Source organism: Prinia subflava, chromosome 5, assembly GCF_021018805.1.
Source record: "Prinia subflava isolate CZ2003 ecotype Zambia chromosome 5, Cam_Psub_1.2, whole genome shotgun sequence".
Taxonomy (NCBI): domain Eukaryota; kingdom Metazoa; phylum Chordata; class Aves; order Passeriformes; family Cisticolidae; genus Prinia; species Prinia subflava.
Genome location: NC_086251.1, coordinates 32,610,908 through 32,629,750, shown reverse-complemented (window position 1 = coordinate 32,629,750; position 18,843 = coordinate 32,610,908). Strand labels below are relative to the sequence as shown.

Genomic DNA, 18,843 nt, shown 5'->3' with positions numbered 1-18,843 from the left:
GTGTGTCAGCCTTCAGGATGCTCTTCCTTCCTCTGACTGCCATAAACAATGTTTTCAATTTCTAGATTTCTGTCTGTGGGTGTGGGAGGATGTCATAGCTGTCCCGATTCTCACTTTTTAAAGCTTAGCACTCAATAAAGCCACGTCTTCTATTAAATTGAAATAATTCAAAATAGTTGCTTCAAAAATTGTGGAGATTTTACACATTAACAACATCTATGTTGTAATTACTTCCATCCAATTGTATGCCTTTCTGGTCTTCATCACAGATTCAGCCACTAGATTTTCTGGAGGTCTATATATGGAAACACTGGTTAAAACAGGTCAAAGGGGCTGTTGTGGTTTTACACCACCTGGCACTAAGGAACATGCAACCATTCACTTGCTCCCCCACCACAGGGGCTGGGGAGAGAATCCAAAAAATGGGAACACACATAGGTTAAGAAGTAAAGAGCCAAGGCTAGAAAACTTGTGGGTTGAGGTAAAAGATAGTTTAATACATAAAGCAGAAGTCGAGCACGCAAGCAAAGCAAAACAAGGAATTAATTCACTGCTTCCCATGAGCCGGCTGGGAGTGTTCAGCCATCTCCAGGACAAGAGTTACTTGGGAAGACAAACACCACCATCACTCCAAACATCCTCCTTCACTCCTTTCTCCCTCAGCTTTCTATACTGATCATGATGCCCCATGGCCTGCAATATCCCTTTGGTAATTGTGGTCAGCTGTCCTGGCTGTGCCCCCTCCCAGCTTCCTAAGCACCACCAGTCCCTTCACAGGTGGGGTACGAGAGAATGAGAAGCAGAAAAAGCCTTGGGTCTCTGCATGCACTGCATAGCAATAACAAAAACATCTCTATATTATAAACACAGCTTTCAGCACTACCCCAAAACACAGTGCCATACTAATCACAGTGAAGAGAGCTCAGTCCACCTCAGCACAGCAGGGCTGAGGCACCCACAGTGGAAAATCAGGAATAAAGTTGCCGGGGAGACACGGCCTGCACCATCTCAGGCAGACTTTCTCAATTTGAGAGGTCCCAGAAATAACGCAGAAGTACAGGCCTCAAAACCTGCTTTTAGGAACCCCGTCCCAGAGGTGGCTCAGGGTGGCAGAGCTGGCTGCCCTGGCATGAGCCATGTCCGGAGCCCGAAAGGGTGGCTGCGCTCTCGCTGTGTTTCTCCAATGGCTGGTACGCGGTGGAGCGGGGTAGGCGAGTGCAGCGGGCAGGGCTGTGGGGCCGGATCCGGAGCACAGCCGCAGGGCCAGGAGACGAGCCCCGCCGGGGCAGCGTGAGGGAGCCCGGGCGCTCCCAGCACGGGCGAAAGGCTGTACGGAAGGGTCATCCCCAGACACCGGCGGGGGCCGGCCCCTGGGGGCCCCGCGGCCCCTCGGAGCGGGGGTGGCCGCCCAGAGAGGGGCGGGGGCAGCCCGGGGCCTTCCCCCGGCCGGGGCGGCGGGCGGCGGCAGCGGAACGCGGCGGCGGGCGCGGGTTGCGGAGGGCCGCTTTGAGGCGCGCACCGCGCGGCGCGGCGCAGGCATGAGGGAGCTGCCGCCGGGCCCGGCGATGGAGAGCGACATCTTGGACGCGCTGGAGGCCTTGGGGTAAGCGGGGAGCAGCGGCGGCTCCCCCTGCGAGGGGCCAGGGGCAGCCCGGCTGGGCGCGGGGCGGGCCGCCGCAGCCGCGGGCAAGAGGCCGGGCTGAGGCGGGAGCGAGGAGGAACGGGCCCCGCGGAGCCGGGGGAGCCGGGCCCGGCCTGCAGCGGGGTCACGGCGGGGGCGGTGGGCTCGCCCCGGCGGCGGTGCAGAGGGCAGAGGAGCCCGGGCTCCGTGGGGTGCAGAGCCGTGGTGGGGTGCCCCGCTGGAGGCTGGCGGGGCAGCAGCTCGCCCTTGGGTGCCTGCCCGCCTCCCGCGATGTGCTTCGGATGGTACCGGACAAAAAGCTGTGCGAAATTTCATTTTTAGTTGCGTTGTTCCCAGTACTCCGGGGAGTCACTTAATACTGTTAGGAGGAAACTTGACTGAACACTTGAGTTAATACTTCAGTTCTCTGTCAGGCGTGTTCTGACAGATCAAAGTCTGTTTTCACATACACACGTGAAAATACCTGTCTCATATTTTCTGACAAACTGTTTTGTTTATAAATGACCAATAATTTTTTGGTGTCTTTAAAAAAATTTCTGAATTATTCCTTGACAAAAGTAATGTAGAAAGATTGATTCCTTTAAGTTCAGTTACTAACCAGCTTAGAGTAAAATAATTTGAAAATATGTATATTTTATGTTACTCTTACTTCTTATTATTAATGTTTATTTGTCTGTGCAGGTACACGGGTGCCCTGTTGGAGGAGGAGGCCCTGAAAAAAGCAGCAGAAAATGGACTGTCTTCACCAGAATTTTTTGACCTCTGCATTTGGTTAGGTTCCCAGATAAAGTCACTTTGTAATATGGAAGAAAGCATCACTGCAACAGATGGTATGTGAATGTTAATTTAGTATTTGCTCGGTGGATTCAGACCCATATTGTTCAGCTAATAGTGAAATTACAGTGTTGAAGTTTACAAGAAAGCTGAAAGATAGCCAGACTCAGGCTGATATTTGTGTATATGTGGCTCTTAGATTAAGATTAATTAACAGTCGTGTTGTGAAGACTTTCAGAAGGGGAGAAGAAGGTGATTTGAGGTGGCTTTAGATATACATAAATGTAAAAAGTGCATGGCAGTGGCCATGGTTTGCTGGCATAAGTTGCAGTGGCGGGTGTTTTCCGGCTCTTGGTCCAGCAGTGTTCAGTCAGCTCTGTGTGTGCGTGTGTGAGGTGCTCAGTAGCACTGCCTGATTATTTCTGTCCAGTGCTGGAGCTTAGATGAGATGTTATATTACTTACATTTTCACCAAAACAGCAGTGGAACTAAAACCAATCACTGAAAATAATGGGTTCATGATTCCTGTCACTTCTTCATCAGAAAATTAGTTACAGTGACACACTATTTAGTGACATAAACTGTTCACTTCCTGCTGATGTTCATTTGTGTTCACGTCTTCACAGACTTCACAGCATTACCTCATTCAAAGTATGAGTACAAGAGACTATTAGAAGGCATGTCTGCTTGTGTGTAGGACTTTTTAAAGAAAAATGTTATTGGGATGGTAGGTGGTTAATCTTTGGGCTGTTGAAATCTGCAATATAAGTGTATGTTAAAAAAATTAGATTGCAGTTTGATGTTTCTGTAAAAAAGCTATTTAATTGTGCATTTATTTCCATAGGTGTGAAAGATGTAGAGAGCTTCCAGCTTGAAATTAGTGGCTTTCTGAGAGAAATGGCGTGTCCATATTCATCACTGGTGTCTGGAGACATCAAAGACAGATTAAGAGAGAAAGAAGATTGCCTTAAACTCCTGTGTGAGCAGTAATCATTTTTCCCATTTATAATACAGTATTCTATGTGCATGCTCTATCATAACTGTACAATTTACACTGGAGTTCTTTATGTGTTTTTAAGTTGATGTGTACAGTCATTGTATGCTAGCTCAGCATGCATCAACTCACTTGTGCAAAGTGAAAAATAGAGCAGCATTAGAAAGCTGTTTAGCAGAAACTAACATTTCTTCTAAAAGTGAGTACTGAGACCTCCTGATCCCTCTCTTGATCCAGTTGTTCCAGCTCACCTAAACTGAGACCTTGCTTCCTGTGTTTGTGAGAGGTTTCAGGGCAGCTTGAACAGAAATGCTGCACAGTTTGAAGGTGCTCAAAAGCAATGTCTGAGTTTAAGTTGGACTTGGACAAAGGAGTCTCAGCAGGAACCACTGTGGTAATATGGAACTAGCCAAGGAACTTGGGGTCTGGCAGCAGAAGAGACTTGAACAGTTAAGTGCATTGTGTAGACTGAAGGTAGGAAGTCAGATGAGAGGAAACGGAGGTAAGGAGTAGGAAATACACTGACCTGTTCAGGAGAGAACTGAGAAAGTCTCCCTTTTATCATGGTTATCTTACAAATGTGTATATATTGTAGCTGTACTGAGAATGTCGATATACTTACGAATACTTAAGTGTCTCTAAATCTGCCATTATGATGCTTTTCTCTCTAGTATTTCTAAGTACAGAACTTCAGGCTTTAAAGATACTGCAGAGCAAGAAAACTAAAGGCTGTCATTTGGAAAAGCACAGTGAAATTATTCAGGAAGTACAAGCTATTTGCGACGCACTGGGTGTGCCAAACTCCTCATCTTCTGGAATTCCTCCCTTGTTAACCAGTGTGGAACAAAAGGTATGGGCTTTTACATCTTCTCTCCATTGCTGACTGCAAGCACTGTCTCTGTAATCATTCATCTTACAGTTAAGGGCCCAGCAGTCTCACCCATAAAAGCCCTATCTGACAAGTGCAGAAGAATTTTAATTCTGAAAGCCAGCGTAGTGTTTAAAGTGAAACTGTTTTAGTTATGAGGTGAAGTATTTCAGCATTCCCCTGAGGTTGCAGTGTACCTGATCAGACATACTTTTCCATGGAAGTTCAAGGTAGAAGTTTTCCGCTCACCCATTCAAATGTGCTATAGTAAGCAGAAAACTTGGGGTAATAACTGCTTATGCATTCATATACCTGTAGTCATTTCTGGGATGTATTTAAATTTAATATTCAAAACTTAAATTAGTTCTTTTTAGTTTATTAATTTCTTAATTTCAAGTGTGGGTTCGTTGGTGGTGTTGCCTTAGCTGCAGAAGAGGATGAAAATGCCCGAATTGCCAGTATGAGTGAATAAGCCAACTTAAACCTTAGTCAGCAAGATAGTTCTTTCTGTTGTGTCCCTCCAGGTTCTAACTCATTTCACTGATGTGATCCTTAATCTGATTTCCTTACTGCAGAATGTAAATAGGCTCTTGAGGTGGAATTTGTCTTCTCTGTCAGACAACTGGAAGTTTTGCTCTTTATCTCTCTCTAGGGTTTGGGGAGAGAGAGTGACTGATCCCCCCTTAAGGGTAGAATAAAAACTCTTTCTGCTTCTGAGTCTTTGAATTTAATAATTTTACATGATTGTGCTTGTTTTTTCCTTCTGCCTCATCAACCAGTGCACGGTTGAACATTCAGAGATTTTGGGGAGAGGGCCTGTTACTTGCATGATTTTCTTACATCTGTCTTCAGTGTGACAAGACAAAATCTTTAATAGGTTAATTTCTAAAAGGCATCACCCAGGTGCAAATGGAACTGCCTATTCCTACACGATAACTGTGCTTGTCTGTTTAGTTCTAAGGAAATCTTTACATTCAGTAAATATTTTTGAAGGGATGAAGAAACAATTCTAGCACTGTTCTGGGAATGAAAATGTCAGAGTTCCAGCTGATAACTAACAGCCTGATTCTGCTGCTCTCCCTCTGGAAGTGTTAGCTGTGTTTACATCCATGTGTGTTTATAGGCTGCAGCCATGGCCAGGGGCCTTCCTTGCTCAATTCCTTGCCTCAGTTCTCAGGTACAGATTTGGTTTCATCCCATTATAGGGAGAGTTCTCCAGTTCCACAGCTGTGGGACAGCAAGACCAGACCTGGAGCACTGGTTCCTTCATACACACGTAGTGATCCCAGAACGTTTGCTTTGAACTGTTAGACACCTGGTACCTGCCACCTTTTGCAAAGTCCTATATTTCGTATCAGACAGCATCACAGGCTTGAATTGTGCTTAGTGTTGCCATCCCAGTTTGTAAACTGTTACACTTTCAGAAGTACTAAAATGAGCAGAATCTTAAAAGTGTTTTATCTTTGGTTTTGGTTGGGTTTTTTTTTACTAGTGTTGTCTGGACTGTTTTCCAATAGTTTCCAGATCTGTCAGTTCCACAGTGGTTATACCACTTGTACTCACTTCAGAGTGTAGAAAGGTGGCAAAAAAGTTCTTTGATCTTCTGTGACTCCAGATTAAGAATTTGTTCTCTGTGTGTTTCATCCCTTAAAAACAAAGAGGTTTTTTTCTTACTTTGCAGGAGATTTTGTAGAATTTCTGCTATGTGTTTACTTGTCCTTCATCCATTACTTTAATATAGAACAAGTTTGGAGTTATTTTGATAGATGACAGAGGTAGAGACATACAGTTATAGATATAGGTGCTTTAGAAAGGTGATGTTACCAATTAAAGTTCATCTGCTTTGTAAATATTTTTTTAAGTGCACCATTTTGTTACTTTTTTAATATGCTCACAGAAATTCACTTGAAATGATCCATCTATTTTTCCAAATATTTTTGATTTAATTAGACTGCACAAAATTGCACTGTTGATGTTTAGTATTATATTGTTCATAATACAGACTTACATACTGATCTAGTATTTTTATTTAGTGTATCTGCAAATGTATCTGCAGCATTTCAACATGTTTACTCTTTGTCTCTGTCTAGCATCTTCAGCATTGTCAGTAGCTGTGGGAGTAGTTCTGAGAATAGTTTGGCTGTGCAGCAGCAACCTACCAAAGGCCAGATCACACACTGTATTTTGGTATGGAATATTAGAACATTTATTGTTTAAGTGATTTTCCAGTTTATTTAAGAGACTAATATAAAATCAGGATTGCTGTCTTCATTCAAAATGAGTTTTATAGTAGCTCAGACTTTGAATGTACAATCATAACAAGTATCTTTGGCATCTCCTGTAATTACCTAGGGTAGTGGTTAACAATATGCCTAAGAAAATGAGATAAATTGACAGTATTACAGCCTTCTACCACCAAGTATATCTTATTACATAGTACTGAAAATCCAATAGTAATTTTTCAGTTGTTTAAGATGCTGTTCCCTTATATATTTACAAAGGGGGAATCTAGGAGTCAATCTGAAATTTAGTGCCAAAACCTCCATAAATTCTAAATGAACATTGAGGAAAGATTCAGAAAAGTTCATGCCAGTGTTGTGCTGTGTAACTAGTGCTTACATCTGGCTGTTTCCCAATCAAGATAGTGTGAATTTCACACCAGTTGCAAAGTGTCATTCTAATACTGTTTATTTGAAAAAGCTTTTAATGTGATATTATTCAAAATACTTCTGAACTTTTTTGCCCACATTGTTAAAAGTACTCCACTGCTTTTCGCATATCAGTAGAATGAAAAGAAACTACAAAGGGCTACTGAACAAACTAAGTCAAAATTAAGCTAACATAACACTTAAGTGAAATGTGAGAAGACTGTTTTTTAAAATATTTGTGTATATATCCTTGAATTTATGAACATTTAAATTAATGTGTTTCATTTAACAGTTGGTCTGTAGTAATTTTACAGATTTAATGAGCCTGGACAGTCAGTATTAATGTAACTGCAGGGAACAAGACCAAAGAGTTGTCCTGGTCACCAGACATCAGGGTCAAACAAAAATGTCCTGAATTTATCTGCAGGTATATGAAAGAGAGGCTTAAAAATATTTTGTGCTTAAGATTTTAGGTATCTTTCTGCAACTGTAGAGTGCACCTTGTGACTAATTAAGGCAACATTCTTTCCTCAAAGTGTTGCTATTTTAAATTAACAACGACACCTTTTCCCAGGTCAGGTTTTTTCAAAATCTTGAAAAACCCTGGAGATGCATACATATATGATATTTTTCTGTGCAAAAGGTGTTAAATGTAAAAGTTACTGCTCTATTTTACAGAAGATGAGGATATTTAATAAATATATTGAATATGGTAATGAAATGTGAGCTAAATTTTTCTTTTAGTAGTACAAAATTACAAAACAAATTAGAAATGTCATTTTCAATAAAGATATACTTCATGTGGTAACACTAGAATAACTGTTTATGCAGCAGATTTGAATTTGGTATTTTTTTCTCAGGCAGATCCAACAGCTTATTTGTTTTCATTTTATATTTAGAGAGTGTGTGAACTCCCAAAGCAATCCCATAAATTTTTAGTGCTAACAAGGTCATTGATTACACAGTATGTCAAATAGTCAAATATTCTTGTCTACATCTAGGTTAATTATTTAGTTTGTTTTTTACACCGGATTGTGTAAAAACATTAGGATGATTTGGTTATTACAATTTGTTTTATGTTTCTTTAAGTATATTTTCATTACTCTTTTTTCTGGGCACTGCATTTGGTTTTGTTCCCACATACATGTGCAGACTTCTTTCTGGGTTGTGGTGGGTTTTTTAAACTCCTGCAAATCCTTCTCAATCCAGGGCAAGTGTCATGTGTGGGAATATGGGTGATAGCATAGATTTTCACACCCACTGTATTCTGTCCTCTGGCAGACTGCTGTGTGCCAGAGTTGCTGTGCTCATACCGCTGTCATCAGTCATGGCTGGACAATGTATTCTGGAGCTGGGAGGCAGCTCAGCTTATTTCACTGGTACAGCTGTAGGATTTCCCATGAGCCTTGCTGATGGGAGTGATGTTTAGTATTATATCTAGAGGAGTAAGTGGAGATTCACTGATCTGAGTGTAGCTTTACAGTGTGTCACAAACACAGACCAGGAGCATAGACCAGTTCATCAGTGAAGAGATTCCTCCTTAGCTGCTCCTGATTAGTAAAGCTGTGCTGGATAAAAATTACATAGGTATTCTCTTTAACTTGGAAAGAAAATGTTGCAGAAGTCTGGGGGCAGTTTCTCCGTCAGTAAAGGATTGTTTCATTTAGCCGCTCTTGTTTCTTTTAGTTCTGATTTTCACTGATTATCTTCCTTAATTGTTCTCTCTAAACTTTCACTTTTCAGTTCATGGGAATCAGGAGTATTGTTATTGACTTGTGATGGCAGAATTTGTGGCTTTTGTAGGTGGAGCCCAGTGTTGCTTTTGCCTCTTAGTTGTCCTTGCAGCTGCAAACTTAGAATAAGTCACTGGTTTTCAGATCTTCTTTCACACTCTTAATTGAGTCCTTAATTGAGGACTTTTCATTTTGTTGTATTGGTTTTTGTTTCAGCAGCTGGTCTCATTTTGGTAGACTCTCTTCCTTTCAACCTTTGAGGTAATATTTCTGACCTCAATGGTATATGAATAGACACCTCTTGCCCAGTAGAATTTTGAAGTTGTCTGCTGTTCATTCCTTCTTCTATACTAATTACTGATCTCTTCATCTCTTGCTGTCATACTGATCTTATTCTATTGCTAATTATTAACTTTAGATTTCTTCAGACATTTATTTAAATTCAAACATAGTTTGTGCTTAGGTACATTTGCATTTTGGAGTGGAATATGGCACTGTTTACATGCTGCAGTAAAAAGAACTGACTACATTCAGAAGACAGACAGCCTTGGAGTAGTTTTTGTAAACAAAAAGGTTATAGAGAAGCAAGAATTATCAGAGAAATTAGTATGGTACATGGAACCGGACTGCAGCCCATATTGCAGCCGCTTTTGATATGAATGGAATATAATAACAGGGAGTATTACAGTAATTAGATTGCCACTTTTCAGATACTGCTAGGCTGTCTTTTCTAATAGAGTCAAAAGAGTGTTTTCCCTTAATTTGTTCACTGCACAATAGATTGATCTCGGGCTTTTTCTGGGATGTTGTGTTTTTAACCTGCCAGAGTGCTGCCCAGCAGTGATGTAAAAAGAAAAAACAAAATACATACACCTTGGTTTCCATACAAATTTTGAGATCAGATTTTTTTTCTTCATATATGTGAAAAAAAGAGATAATTACAAAAATTCTGACATGAGAGTTGATTTTCTAAGTATTTCTTTTAACATTTAACTACATGCTCTAGAATTTGATTTTTGACTTCTGGATTTTTTTTCATAGCAATCAGTAGAGATGATACTTCTGTAATATATGAAGCTCAAAACTGAGCTTTGAACCATGCCTTTATGACAAATATAATGTAAATGCCTGTGTGCCAACATGAAGTCTTACAATCCTTGCACATGTATCTAATGGCTGTCCCCAGTTACAAGTTTTACGGTAGATCATGCGCTACTTTAATCCTTCCTTTGACATATAAGTAAAATTAACTCTAGTTTTACTCATTTTGCTTGGTTGCCCATGGTTATTTACTAAAGCAAGCGAAGGTATAGTTCTCTCCATCAGACTGTACAAACCTTGAAGGAACAATAATATGCATGCAGTCAAAATCAGCTGGATTATGTTCAAGTTATGTACAAGTGTTGTGGACATTCATGGTAATGATATTAGAAGAGCCTTGTCAAAGGCAATTCACACAAGAACTGGAGGTAGAGGTTTCTTGTAATGAGAGAGGAGAATGCAGTGGTGTTTGGAAAGCAGAGAGAGCATATTTCATCTGTAATTATTGAGGGCAAGAACTAGCGGAAGAAGTATAAGCAAATTTTATTTGAAGTGAACGCAAAAGTTTTAAACATAATGTTAGCTGGAACCAATTACAGGATTAGAATAAAAGGTCAAGAGTCAAGAATGGCTGCATCCCCATCATTCTGCCTTTCTTAGTAGCACCCATCACCAGTTTTTTGCCCAGTGTAACATTTGGCAGCAGAACTCCGAACTTCCAGTTGTTGTAGGTACAACACTTAGGAGTCCTACTTTCTGTATGCACTTGATAAATTTGCCATATAACTATTGTTCTCTTAATGGGAGGAGAAGTGGTGCCATAAAAATATTTTTGTATAGAGGCTGATCATCTTATAAAAGTATTCAGGAAATCTTTTTATAGTGGATCCTAAGCCAGAAGATGTGGATCTGTTTTCATGAGTCTGCTAAAACAAACATGAGTATGCTGTGTTTGATCTTCAGAGTAGCAAAATGAGGTTGTAACAAATTTTGCTGAAATAAATGTAAATATCATTTGTGTTCTGAGATGTATGTGTTTCTTTCAGATAAAGGACATTCTCTCAAAAGTTAAAAATAGCCATGTGGGGAAATCGCTGCTAACAAAACCTCTGAACTCTGACCAAATGGTAAAGAGAAGTTTCTTGTTTCTTTTCAGTATTTTAACAGGATGGTCAAAATAAATGCATATGGCTTCATTTAGCTTTGCCTTTTTACAGTCACTGCTCTATTGCTGAATATTAATATTGAAATTCAATTGCTAAACATTAACAATGATAATCAGATACTTCCAAATTTGACATTATAAAACAGACCCTGTGTTGATTCATCCATTGTTCACTTTCAAATCATTTTGTATATACATACTACTGTAGCATTACATGGATGCTGTGTAGTTTATAGTGGTCACTTTGGGCTAGACATCTTAGTTGATGGATGGGGTTAACTTTGAATGGACTTCTATAACTTTATAAAATTGACTGTTGGAATTTCTTATTGTAACACTGCAGGAAAGATTGGAAAAAATCAATGATGCTCTTTGCAGTGAGTACGAGTGTCGACGGCGGATGTTGATGAAGAGGCTTGATGTGACTGTGCAGTCTTTTGGCTGGTCTGATAGAGCAAAGGTAAACTTGATCTATTTTCTGCTTCCTGTAGATGGGAGTCTGCTACTGTTCCCCAAGGCTTCCTACAGAATGTGCATACCATGTAAATACACAAATACACTTCCATCACAGTTATCTTTTTTCCTGTTTCTCAGGTCAAGTTGTAATATTGAAGTCCCTAGGTGTTGAGGAAGGGGATGGATTTATCCAGGTGACACAGTCCATCCTTTGTGACTGTTTATAGCTTCACAATTAGAAATTCTAGCATCCTTTATTGGAGTTTCTCACTTTAATTAAAGTTCTCCCTGTTTTCTATATCTAATATCCTCCAATGCAGTAAACTAGGAGGGAACCTCAGCACTACTCATGCAGATGAAAGAGACAAACATAACATAGATCGGGTATAAAGAGTGACTGTTCATAAAGTCTGTGAGGTTACAGTGACTGTCCCCTATCTTGGATTCAGTCCTGCTAGATGAACAGCTGTTCAGCTGAACAGGTTGTTTGAATAGTAGCTTTTGTGAGAAAATTACACAATTGCTTGTAATCCTTCCGGTCACTAAAAATTCCAAAGCACTCCTCTGTATTTGTTCTGCTGGTATTGCATTAATTGTGATAATTTCCTTTGTACCATTTCCTAGAATTCTGTATATTAAAAAATAGTCATGATATTTCTGAGCTGGAAAAATGTCTTGTTTGTATCCGAAAGAGTAGGGATATAAGATACATGAAGTTTGTAATTGATGAAGACACATGTGAGAAGCTGGAGGCAGATATTTTTTGTTCATGAGCTGGCAAAATCAGCTTTCCTTCCAAAGGTTTCTTTAGAAAGCTTAAGACGGATAAATCTTAAAACTTGGAAAGCTTACTGGTATGGATTGTTACAAGTTTTTGTGACTTCGCCATTTGTCATTGGCACATGCAGAATCAACTTCATGACGTTCACTAGGTATCACTGGAAGACATGAGTCTAGGTGCTGCTGTGCTGCCTTGGAATAGCTCACCATTTAATTTCGGAAGGGGCTGTGAATGCTTTTGTGCTGCAAGAAAGGAAGAAGAGGGGCATTTAGCTCAGAGAAGCCAGGAGGTGTCCCTACTTGCGTAACTTCCTACAGCTGTACCAATACAATTATGTATCTTCAAATTTAAAGTGTACTTCTAAAATGCAGTTAATGGGACTGATGACTAACTTAAGCAGACTAAAACTTTGTCACTTGTTATTGTTCCATTCAAACAATGTGAAAAATAAGGAATGCCCTTTTGAAATAGAACAATAGTTTTAAAAGATTTTTGGTGATAGTCAGATGATTCATTTTACTGTCATATAAAGACTGTTGATGTGAAATATATGCAGTTACAGAAATAACCAGGTTACACACTAATTCAAAATTACATACTGTCTTCAGTCTTTTTTTCCCCCTCTATTTCTCTTGAAGGATGTTTATAACTTCTTTAAGAGGGTTTTGGGGATTGAAAATGTTCTGGCATTGATGTAATTTAGAGGGGGTTTTTTTAAGCCAAGAGACAAATGGTTGTTTTTTAAAATTTGTTAGCTTGCCTTTTTTTCCCCACCATTAAATAGATATTGATACATTTCTCTGCTTTTAATGATGTGGCATTTGGGGGATTTTTTTTGTTTTTTTGTAACTTGCTCAGTCTCCAAGAGGCATAAGTTTGCAGACTGAAATGAGTTCACAAATGGTGGAGTAAGTACCTAGCAAAACAGTCTTTTACAGGTTCAGCACGTATTGTCTGGTCTAACCAGCATCAAATGTTTTATTTCAGTCTGAAGGTCATTCTAGATTTTTTCCAGAAAGTATATTTATTTTTCTTTTCTGCTAAATAAATGAAACATCAAAGCATGCTTGGAAAAAATCTAATGTTGTCCCCTTCTCAGTCTTACTTTTTCATGGCTTGCATAAGTGTTTTGCTGTATTGATATATTTTCAGGTTTTTTCCACAAATTTACCTTACTTGGGAGCTGCTCTGTTTTCATCATGTTTAGAAGCAATCTTTGGAATATGCTTATGTAAAGCTCCTGAGAGAGCAGTGTGGACTTCTTAAGTTTTAGTCTGTAAACATGTTGGAAGACATTAAATAACCTGTTTGATGCCAGCAGATAGAGGAGTTTCTTTTGTGCCAGTGCTAATTTCAGCATCAATTAATGTAATCAGCAGCACTTTCTGTGTAATAGCCCCATGGACAGGAATGGAACTGGTGATAACCGGTGCTGTGTTTTGCATTATAGTTTGTATTTTCACAAGCTACACCTCGTGTTCAAAGTGAAGCTCACTGAGACCAGCACGTGGTTGATAGTAAGCCTGTCAGTGTGTTTGATACCTGGCAAGACAGTTGTGTTTGATGTTATCCTTTAGGTAAAAACAGATGAGATAGCCCGGCTCTATCAGCCCAAGCGCTACGCCCTGTCTCCAAAGTCGACCATTACGTTAGCTCACCTTCTCGCTGCTCGCGAGGATCTGTCCAAGATCATAAGGACAAGCAGTGGATCGACACGGGAGAAGACAGCCTGTGCCATCAACAAGGTGCGCTCTTCTGGCATGAGGGAGGCACGTGGGGATTTACACACCTATCGAAAGGAATTCTGGAACTACACTGGGTTTGCTACTTTAATTTCAGTTTTTCCATTTAAGAAAGCAAGCTTTGCAGTATTCCATTAAACTTTGCACAAAGTCCTTTTTTTATCTTCCTAGATACTCAGTCATGCAACAGGATGAAGTGGAGTAATGTAGATGAGGGGGAACAGTGAGGGGGGTGTATACGTGTGTAAATGACCTGTTGAGTTCAGTGGAACTGCACTCCTCAAGGATACACATAAGTGTTTGTGGTATCAGTTCCTGGGCTACCTTGACAGGATATTATTGTTTGGTTTGTGACCCCACATCTCTAGTTCATCAGTGTGTAATAAATCACGAAAGTTCTTGCAGAAATGTCATTTTGCTGCAAAGTAAAGTACTGGTTTGGCTGCAGTAATGAATCAACATTGTGCTGCTTTCTTATGTGTGATACAAGCTGAAGCTTGTGAGTAGTGACATGAGTTTTACCATTCAAATGGCAACTAAGCTGCTTTTATTGATCCTGTGTTTACAGATTTTTCTAATATTTTTTGCCTCATTTAGATACCCTTTAATATGTTTTGATCCTTAACACTCTGAAATTTCTTAATTATTGTAGTATCTCAGAGAAAGGTGGGGCTTTTTTCTTTAGAGGACTTTAATTGGAATGCCTGGGACTGATGAGGGAATGTTAACATTGATCACACAGAGTTTAGAAAAATTGAAAGCCACAACCAAAAGACCTACTTGGATACATCTTCAAATATGTTTGTTTAACTTTGTCCAATGCAGTTTCTGTTTTCATACGCTGAGTAATACCTGCCATAGTCAAGATGCCTTTTTTTTTCTTTTTCTCTGAAGTGTTACTGCAGCCTATTGCACATTTTGTTTGTTCCAGCTCTTTACTGAGTGTCAGTAGTTGCTAAGATTAGGCAGACTGGTGTTCCTCTGAGAATTGCACATCAGTTTGCCGGGGTTTTTTTTTTTGCTGGGTATTTTTGCCAGCTGATGAGGTTTGAACTTGAAGAGCCAAATCATAAGGAGTCTTTTCTGTATGAATTTTTATGTGTATTTATATATCTTATATATGAAGTATGTATATTGCTTATTGCAATACTAATACTTCAGGTGTGCAGTATTCTTCATAAAAAATTCACAAAAATAATATGAGCCAGCTAGCTGCAGTTATTTCTGTTTTAGAGGTGAAAAATGAGAACACTTTCAGAGTTCTGTTGTGGTGTCACAAGGAGAGGAAGTAGTGATTGCGCCGTCAAGTACTGCACTGAGGGGCCAAATCTCCTGAAAACAGCAGGCAGCATTGCTCTGCCCACTGTGTCTCAACAAGTTATCACTACTATTTTTAACTCTGAAAATGACCTTTTTTCGGTACAGGTTCTGATGGGGAGAGTCCCTGACCGTGGAGGCAGACCCACAGAGATTGAACCACCTCCTCCCGAAATGCCTCCGTGGCAAAAAAGACAAGAAGGCGGTGGAAGAGGTGGCTGGGGGGGCGGGGGTGGTGGTGGAAGGGGTAACTGGGGGGGTGGAGGGGGTAGGGGAGGAGGAGGGGGAGGTTTCAGAGGTGGTGGAAGAGGTGGGGGCGGCTTCCAGGGTGGGGGCGGTTTCCAAGGTGGGGGCGGTTTCCAAGGTGGGGGCGGTTTCCAAGGTGGGGGTGGCTTCCAAGGCGGCAGGGGAGGTTACGGTGGCAGGGGAGGCTATGGTGATCCCTACGGTGGGAGAGGAGGGGGAGGATACCGAAGATACTAAAGTACCATAAATCTTAAACAGTAACTGGCAGAATATAGTGGTGGTGTTTACTGGTACTAGGAATTTAGGTATGTTGACTTGGGTTTAGGTTAGAATTAAGTATGACCATATGAATAATTTCATTAGACCAACTGATGTTCTGAGTTCGTTTAGTTAACTGAACAGAAGTTTTATACTAAAATCTGATGACTGAAGTCCTTGTTTTTCGTACTGCTTATATGGTGTTTTTATTATGTCATTTTATTTAAAATAAGTCTCAGAAAACTGAATAAAACCCTTTTTAAACAAACAAAAATATGTTAATGATCAGACCTCTCTAATTATTGCATGTTGCATGTCTATTCTTCTGCTCCAAAATGCTGTGTAGAAAAAACAAAGTAGGCCTAAGAACTGGATGAAACCACTTTTAAAAGACTCAAGAATGCTGCTTTCAGGCTTGTTCTCTTCATCTCATTGTTCTTCTTTGATAGTTTTCATGTAGGACGTGTAAATGCATTTTAATTTCAAATCCTTAAGGCTTTGGTCAAAATTATTCAATTAGATTGGATTATTCTTGCAGAACTTCACATTATAGTAACATTGTGAATTAATACTCTACACAAATGAATCAAATCAAGTTGGTTTTTTTGTGTTCATAATGTATCAGACACTCTATAATTGTCAGAGCATGTCCTGTAAACTCATCATAGTGAGTTTTGATAGTATATTATTTTCATTTTACCTGTTTTCTATTGTTGATGTTTCATAAAAGATTTAAAATCAGATTGGGCAGAAAAGCTGCAGCCATCATGTGTATGTCCTTGTGTATCAGCTTTGAGACACAAAGTTTGAATAAGCTGAGCTTCTTAAGAAAGAACATGACATTTCTTCTCACCTTTTTTTCTTTCCCCTTGTTTTTTTAAATCATCCTCTTCTCCCCTGCCTGCTCTGTGTTTGGGAGTCACCAGCTGCCTGGTTAGTAAGTTAACAAGGCAGCTCATGCAGCAGTTACCTTTTCTCAGTGCTTTCTGTCTCGGACAACCTAGAAAAGGCCCTGTCGTGACATGGTATGGGTCCCTCTCCATCACATACACTGTCACTCTAGAAGGAGTTAGCTGTCATAGCATCATGGCTGTAAATATACATCGACAGGAATTAAATTTAGAGCTGTCACTTAAAAAAGTCAGTTTCTGCTGCCCAGTATCTTTTAGATCTCCCATGTTGTGAGGCTGCTTCTGAGAACAGAGGTGGAAAGGGGGTGATGCCTGAGTATGTTCCCATGACAGCATTTCTCAGGGTCAGGTCACCACAGCAAGATTCAAGAAGGCATCTGATTAACCTGATGTGCCTGATGATTAAAGAGCACAGCAGACTTGAAGAACTTGTAATTGTAGGCATAACTGCAGATTGAATTTTGATTGTGCATTTATGTTCCTCAGTTTACAAGTTCTTTCTGCACAAATTTCCTATTGGTGTTCCTTGGTATGCTTTCAAGATAATTTTTACCTTCATAAATATACATACCATGTCCAGTTTCATTGGCAGCTTCATGCATGAATGTAAAGTTCTGTTCCAAATCAAATTATTACCTTTCAAAAGCTTTTCTCCTGTTATTTCTCTCATCAGTTTGCTTGAGAATGCTGCTTCTAGTGTGGTAGTTATGGGTTTACCCTGGCTTTAGGTTGGCAGCAGGTGCCTGACAAAAAGCAGCAGAAGTTTTGCTTGCTGGAACATGCTACCTGGGATGTGAACTTTTGCAATAATGGCTTAATGTCACCCAACTGCTAGCACTGTAGTTCCTTTACCAATTTTTTTCCATGCTTCTTACCGGTCTAAGCCCTTGGCAGCCTCTGCAGTCTTTACAGGGAGATTCCTCACGGGTCACGAGGGAACACAGTACTGGTTCTCTTGATTCTGAGCTTGGCTTTTGCCTAATGCTCTGGAATAGCTCCCAAACTGATGACATACCAAATGAGACTGCTGGCCTTGGAGTGAAGTGTTGGTCAGCAAAGGAATAGAGAGCAGTTTTTTAACAACCAAAGCCTTAAGATTAAATTCTGTTTGCTCATCCCAATGTTGCTTTTTGCTACAAATAATCAGCAGCCAAGCATGCAGCTTCATCAAGGAAATACATGCCGAAAAACAGACGACTTTCCTGTGCATAAAGGTTTCATTATTCTTAGGATGCAAGGCTGCAGCAGTTTATTTGGATTGTTGTAACTGCAGATGTGGCTGTGCCTTGGTGTTTTTATACTCACCAGTCCATCCTGTTTGTAGTAGGCAGGACAGTTCTGAGTGAAGTAAATCATCAGCTAAAGCAGGTACATGCCCACTTCAGTTCTAACAGTTAAATTATTTCAGTTATATGTATGTAGACCATGTAAAATATGGAAATACAAATAAACTGGAGATTTTCTTTTTTAATCTGACCTTTTCAGTTTTTCTTAAATAACTTTAAAATGTAAAGCCAGTAATTGAAAACTAAAGTAAGCACCACCATATTTCATGGAGGTATCCTTTGCTGTCCTTTTGTCAGAATATATGCTTTTAATTTCTCAAACAATGCAATAACACCATGAAAGTTATTGATTTAAATCCCAAGTTTTGTCCTGAAAAAAAGTATTTTCAAAAATTCTGTTGCAAGTAAAAGATTTTCATATATATGTTTGTGAACGTTTTTGTGTTTATTCGCACTTAATGAATACCTAAATTAATACTGTTTTGTTTGTTGAAGAACTGAAAAAAAAGGCTGGGGACTTTTTTCAGGAATTGAGAGAGACCCTTCTGTCAACAGGTGTAAACACTGAGGAATAAAGTACTGTATTTGAAATTATTTGCATCATCTGTGTCTATTGTGATTTGCATCCACTATTATATGTTCCTCCTTTGTTTGTAAGAAAGAATTCCTGCTGGTGATTTACAACAGTGATGAAACCTACTTTTTATGGTAATGAAAATAACATATTTTGACCAAAACGGAGAAGGCAATAGATAACTATATAGAAAAATTTTAACAGGCAAGGTGTATGTCACAACTCTGGGATTACTAAGCAATCTCAGTCACATTTTATCTTACTGAAAAAAAATTTAAAAGTGTAGTGACCTATATGAACACTGCTTTTGTCTTTGCATAAACTAAGGAAGTACCCTCTAATTACTTCTCAAGTTTTATTTTATTACTTTCTATAATCGTGAAAAAACCACAAATTGTTTTCCATAA

At 39.7% G+C, this 18,843-nt stretch overlaps 1 protein-coding gene across 1 annotated transcript; it reads left to right on the top strand.

The window, feature by feature from the left end:
• Nucleotides 1-1,394: 1,394 nt before the first annotated feature.
• Nucleotides 1,395-18,456, top strand: FAM98B (family with sequence similarity 98 member B). Its single transcript, XM_063398820.1, has 8 exons — nucleotides 1,395-1,603; nucleotides 2,324-2,472; nucleotides 3,261-3,395; nucleotides 4,082-4,260; nucleotides 10,747-10,827; nucleotides 11,209-11,325; nucleotides 13,680-13,847; nucleotides 15,270-18,456. The coding sequence occupies exons 1-8, from the start codon at nucleotides 1,539-1,541 to the stop codon at nucleotides 15,642-15,644; spliced, it is 1,269 nt and encodes a 422-aa protein (XP_063254890.1). The 5' UTR covers nucleotides 1,395-1,538; the 3' UTR covers nucleotides 15,645-18,456.
• Nucleotides 18,457-18,843: the final 387 nt, after the last annotated feature.

What these genes read in the sequence shown, in the direction of transcription:
- FAM98B (XM_063398820.1), top strand. Translation starts at nt 1,539, where the DNA reads ATGAGGGAGCTGCCGCCGGGCCCGGCGATGGAGAGCGACATCTTGGAC. An exon ending in GACGCGCTGGAGGCCTTGGG is followed by an intron (nt 1,604 to 2,323) that starts GTAAGCGGGGAG and finishes TTGTCTGTGCAG; the next exon opens with GTACACGGGTGCCCTGTTGG. An exon ending in CTCTGAACTCTGACCAAATG is followed by an intron (nt 10,828 to 11,208) that starts GTAAAGAGAAGT and finishes GTAACACTGCAG; the next exon opens with GAAAGATTGGAAAAAATCAA.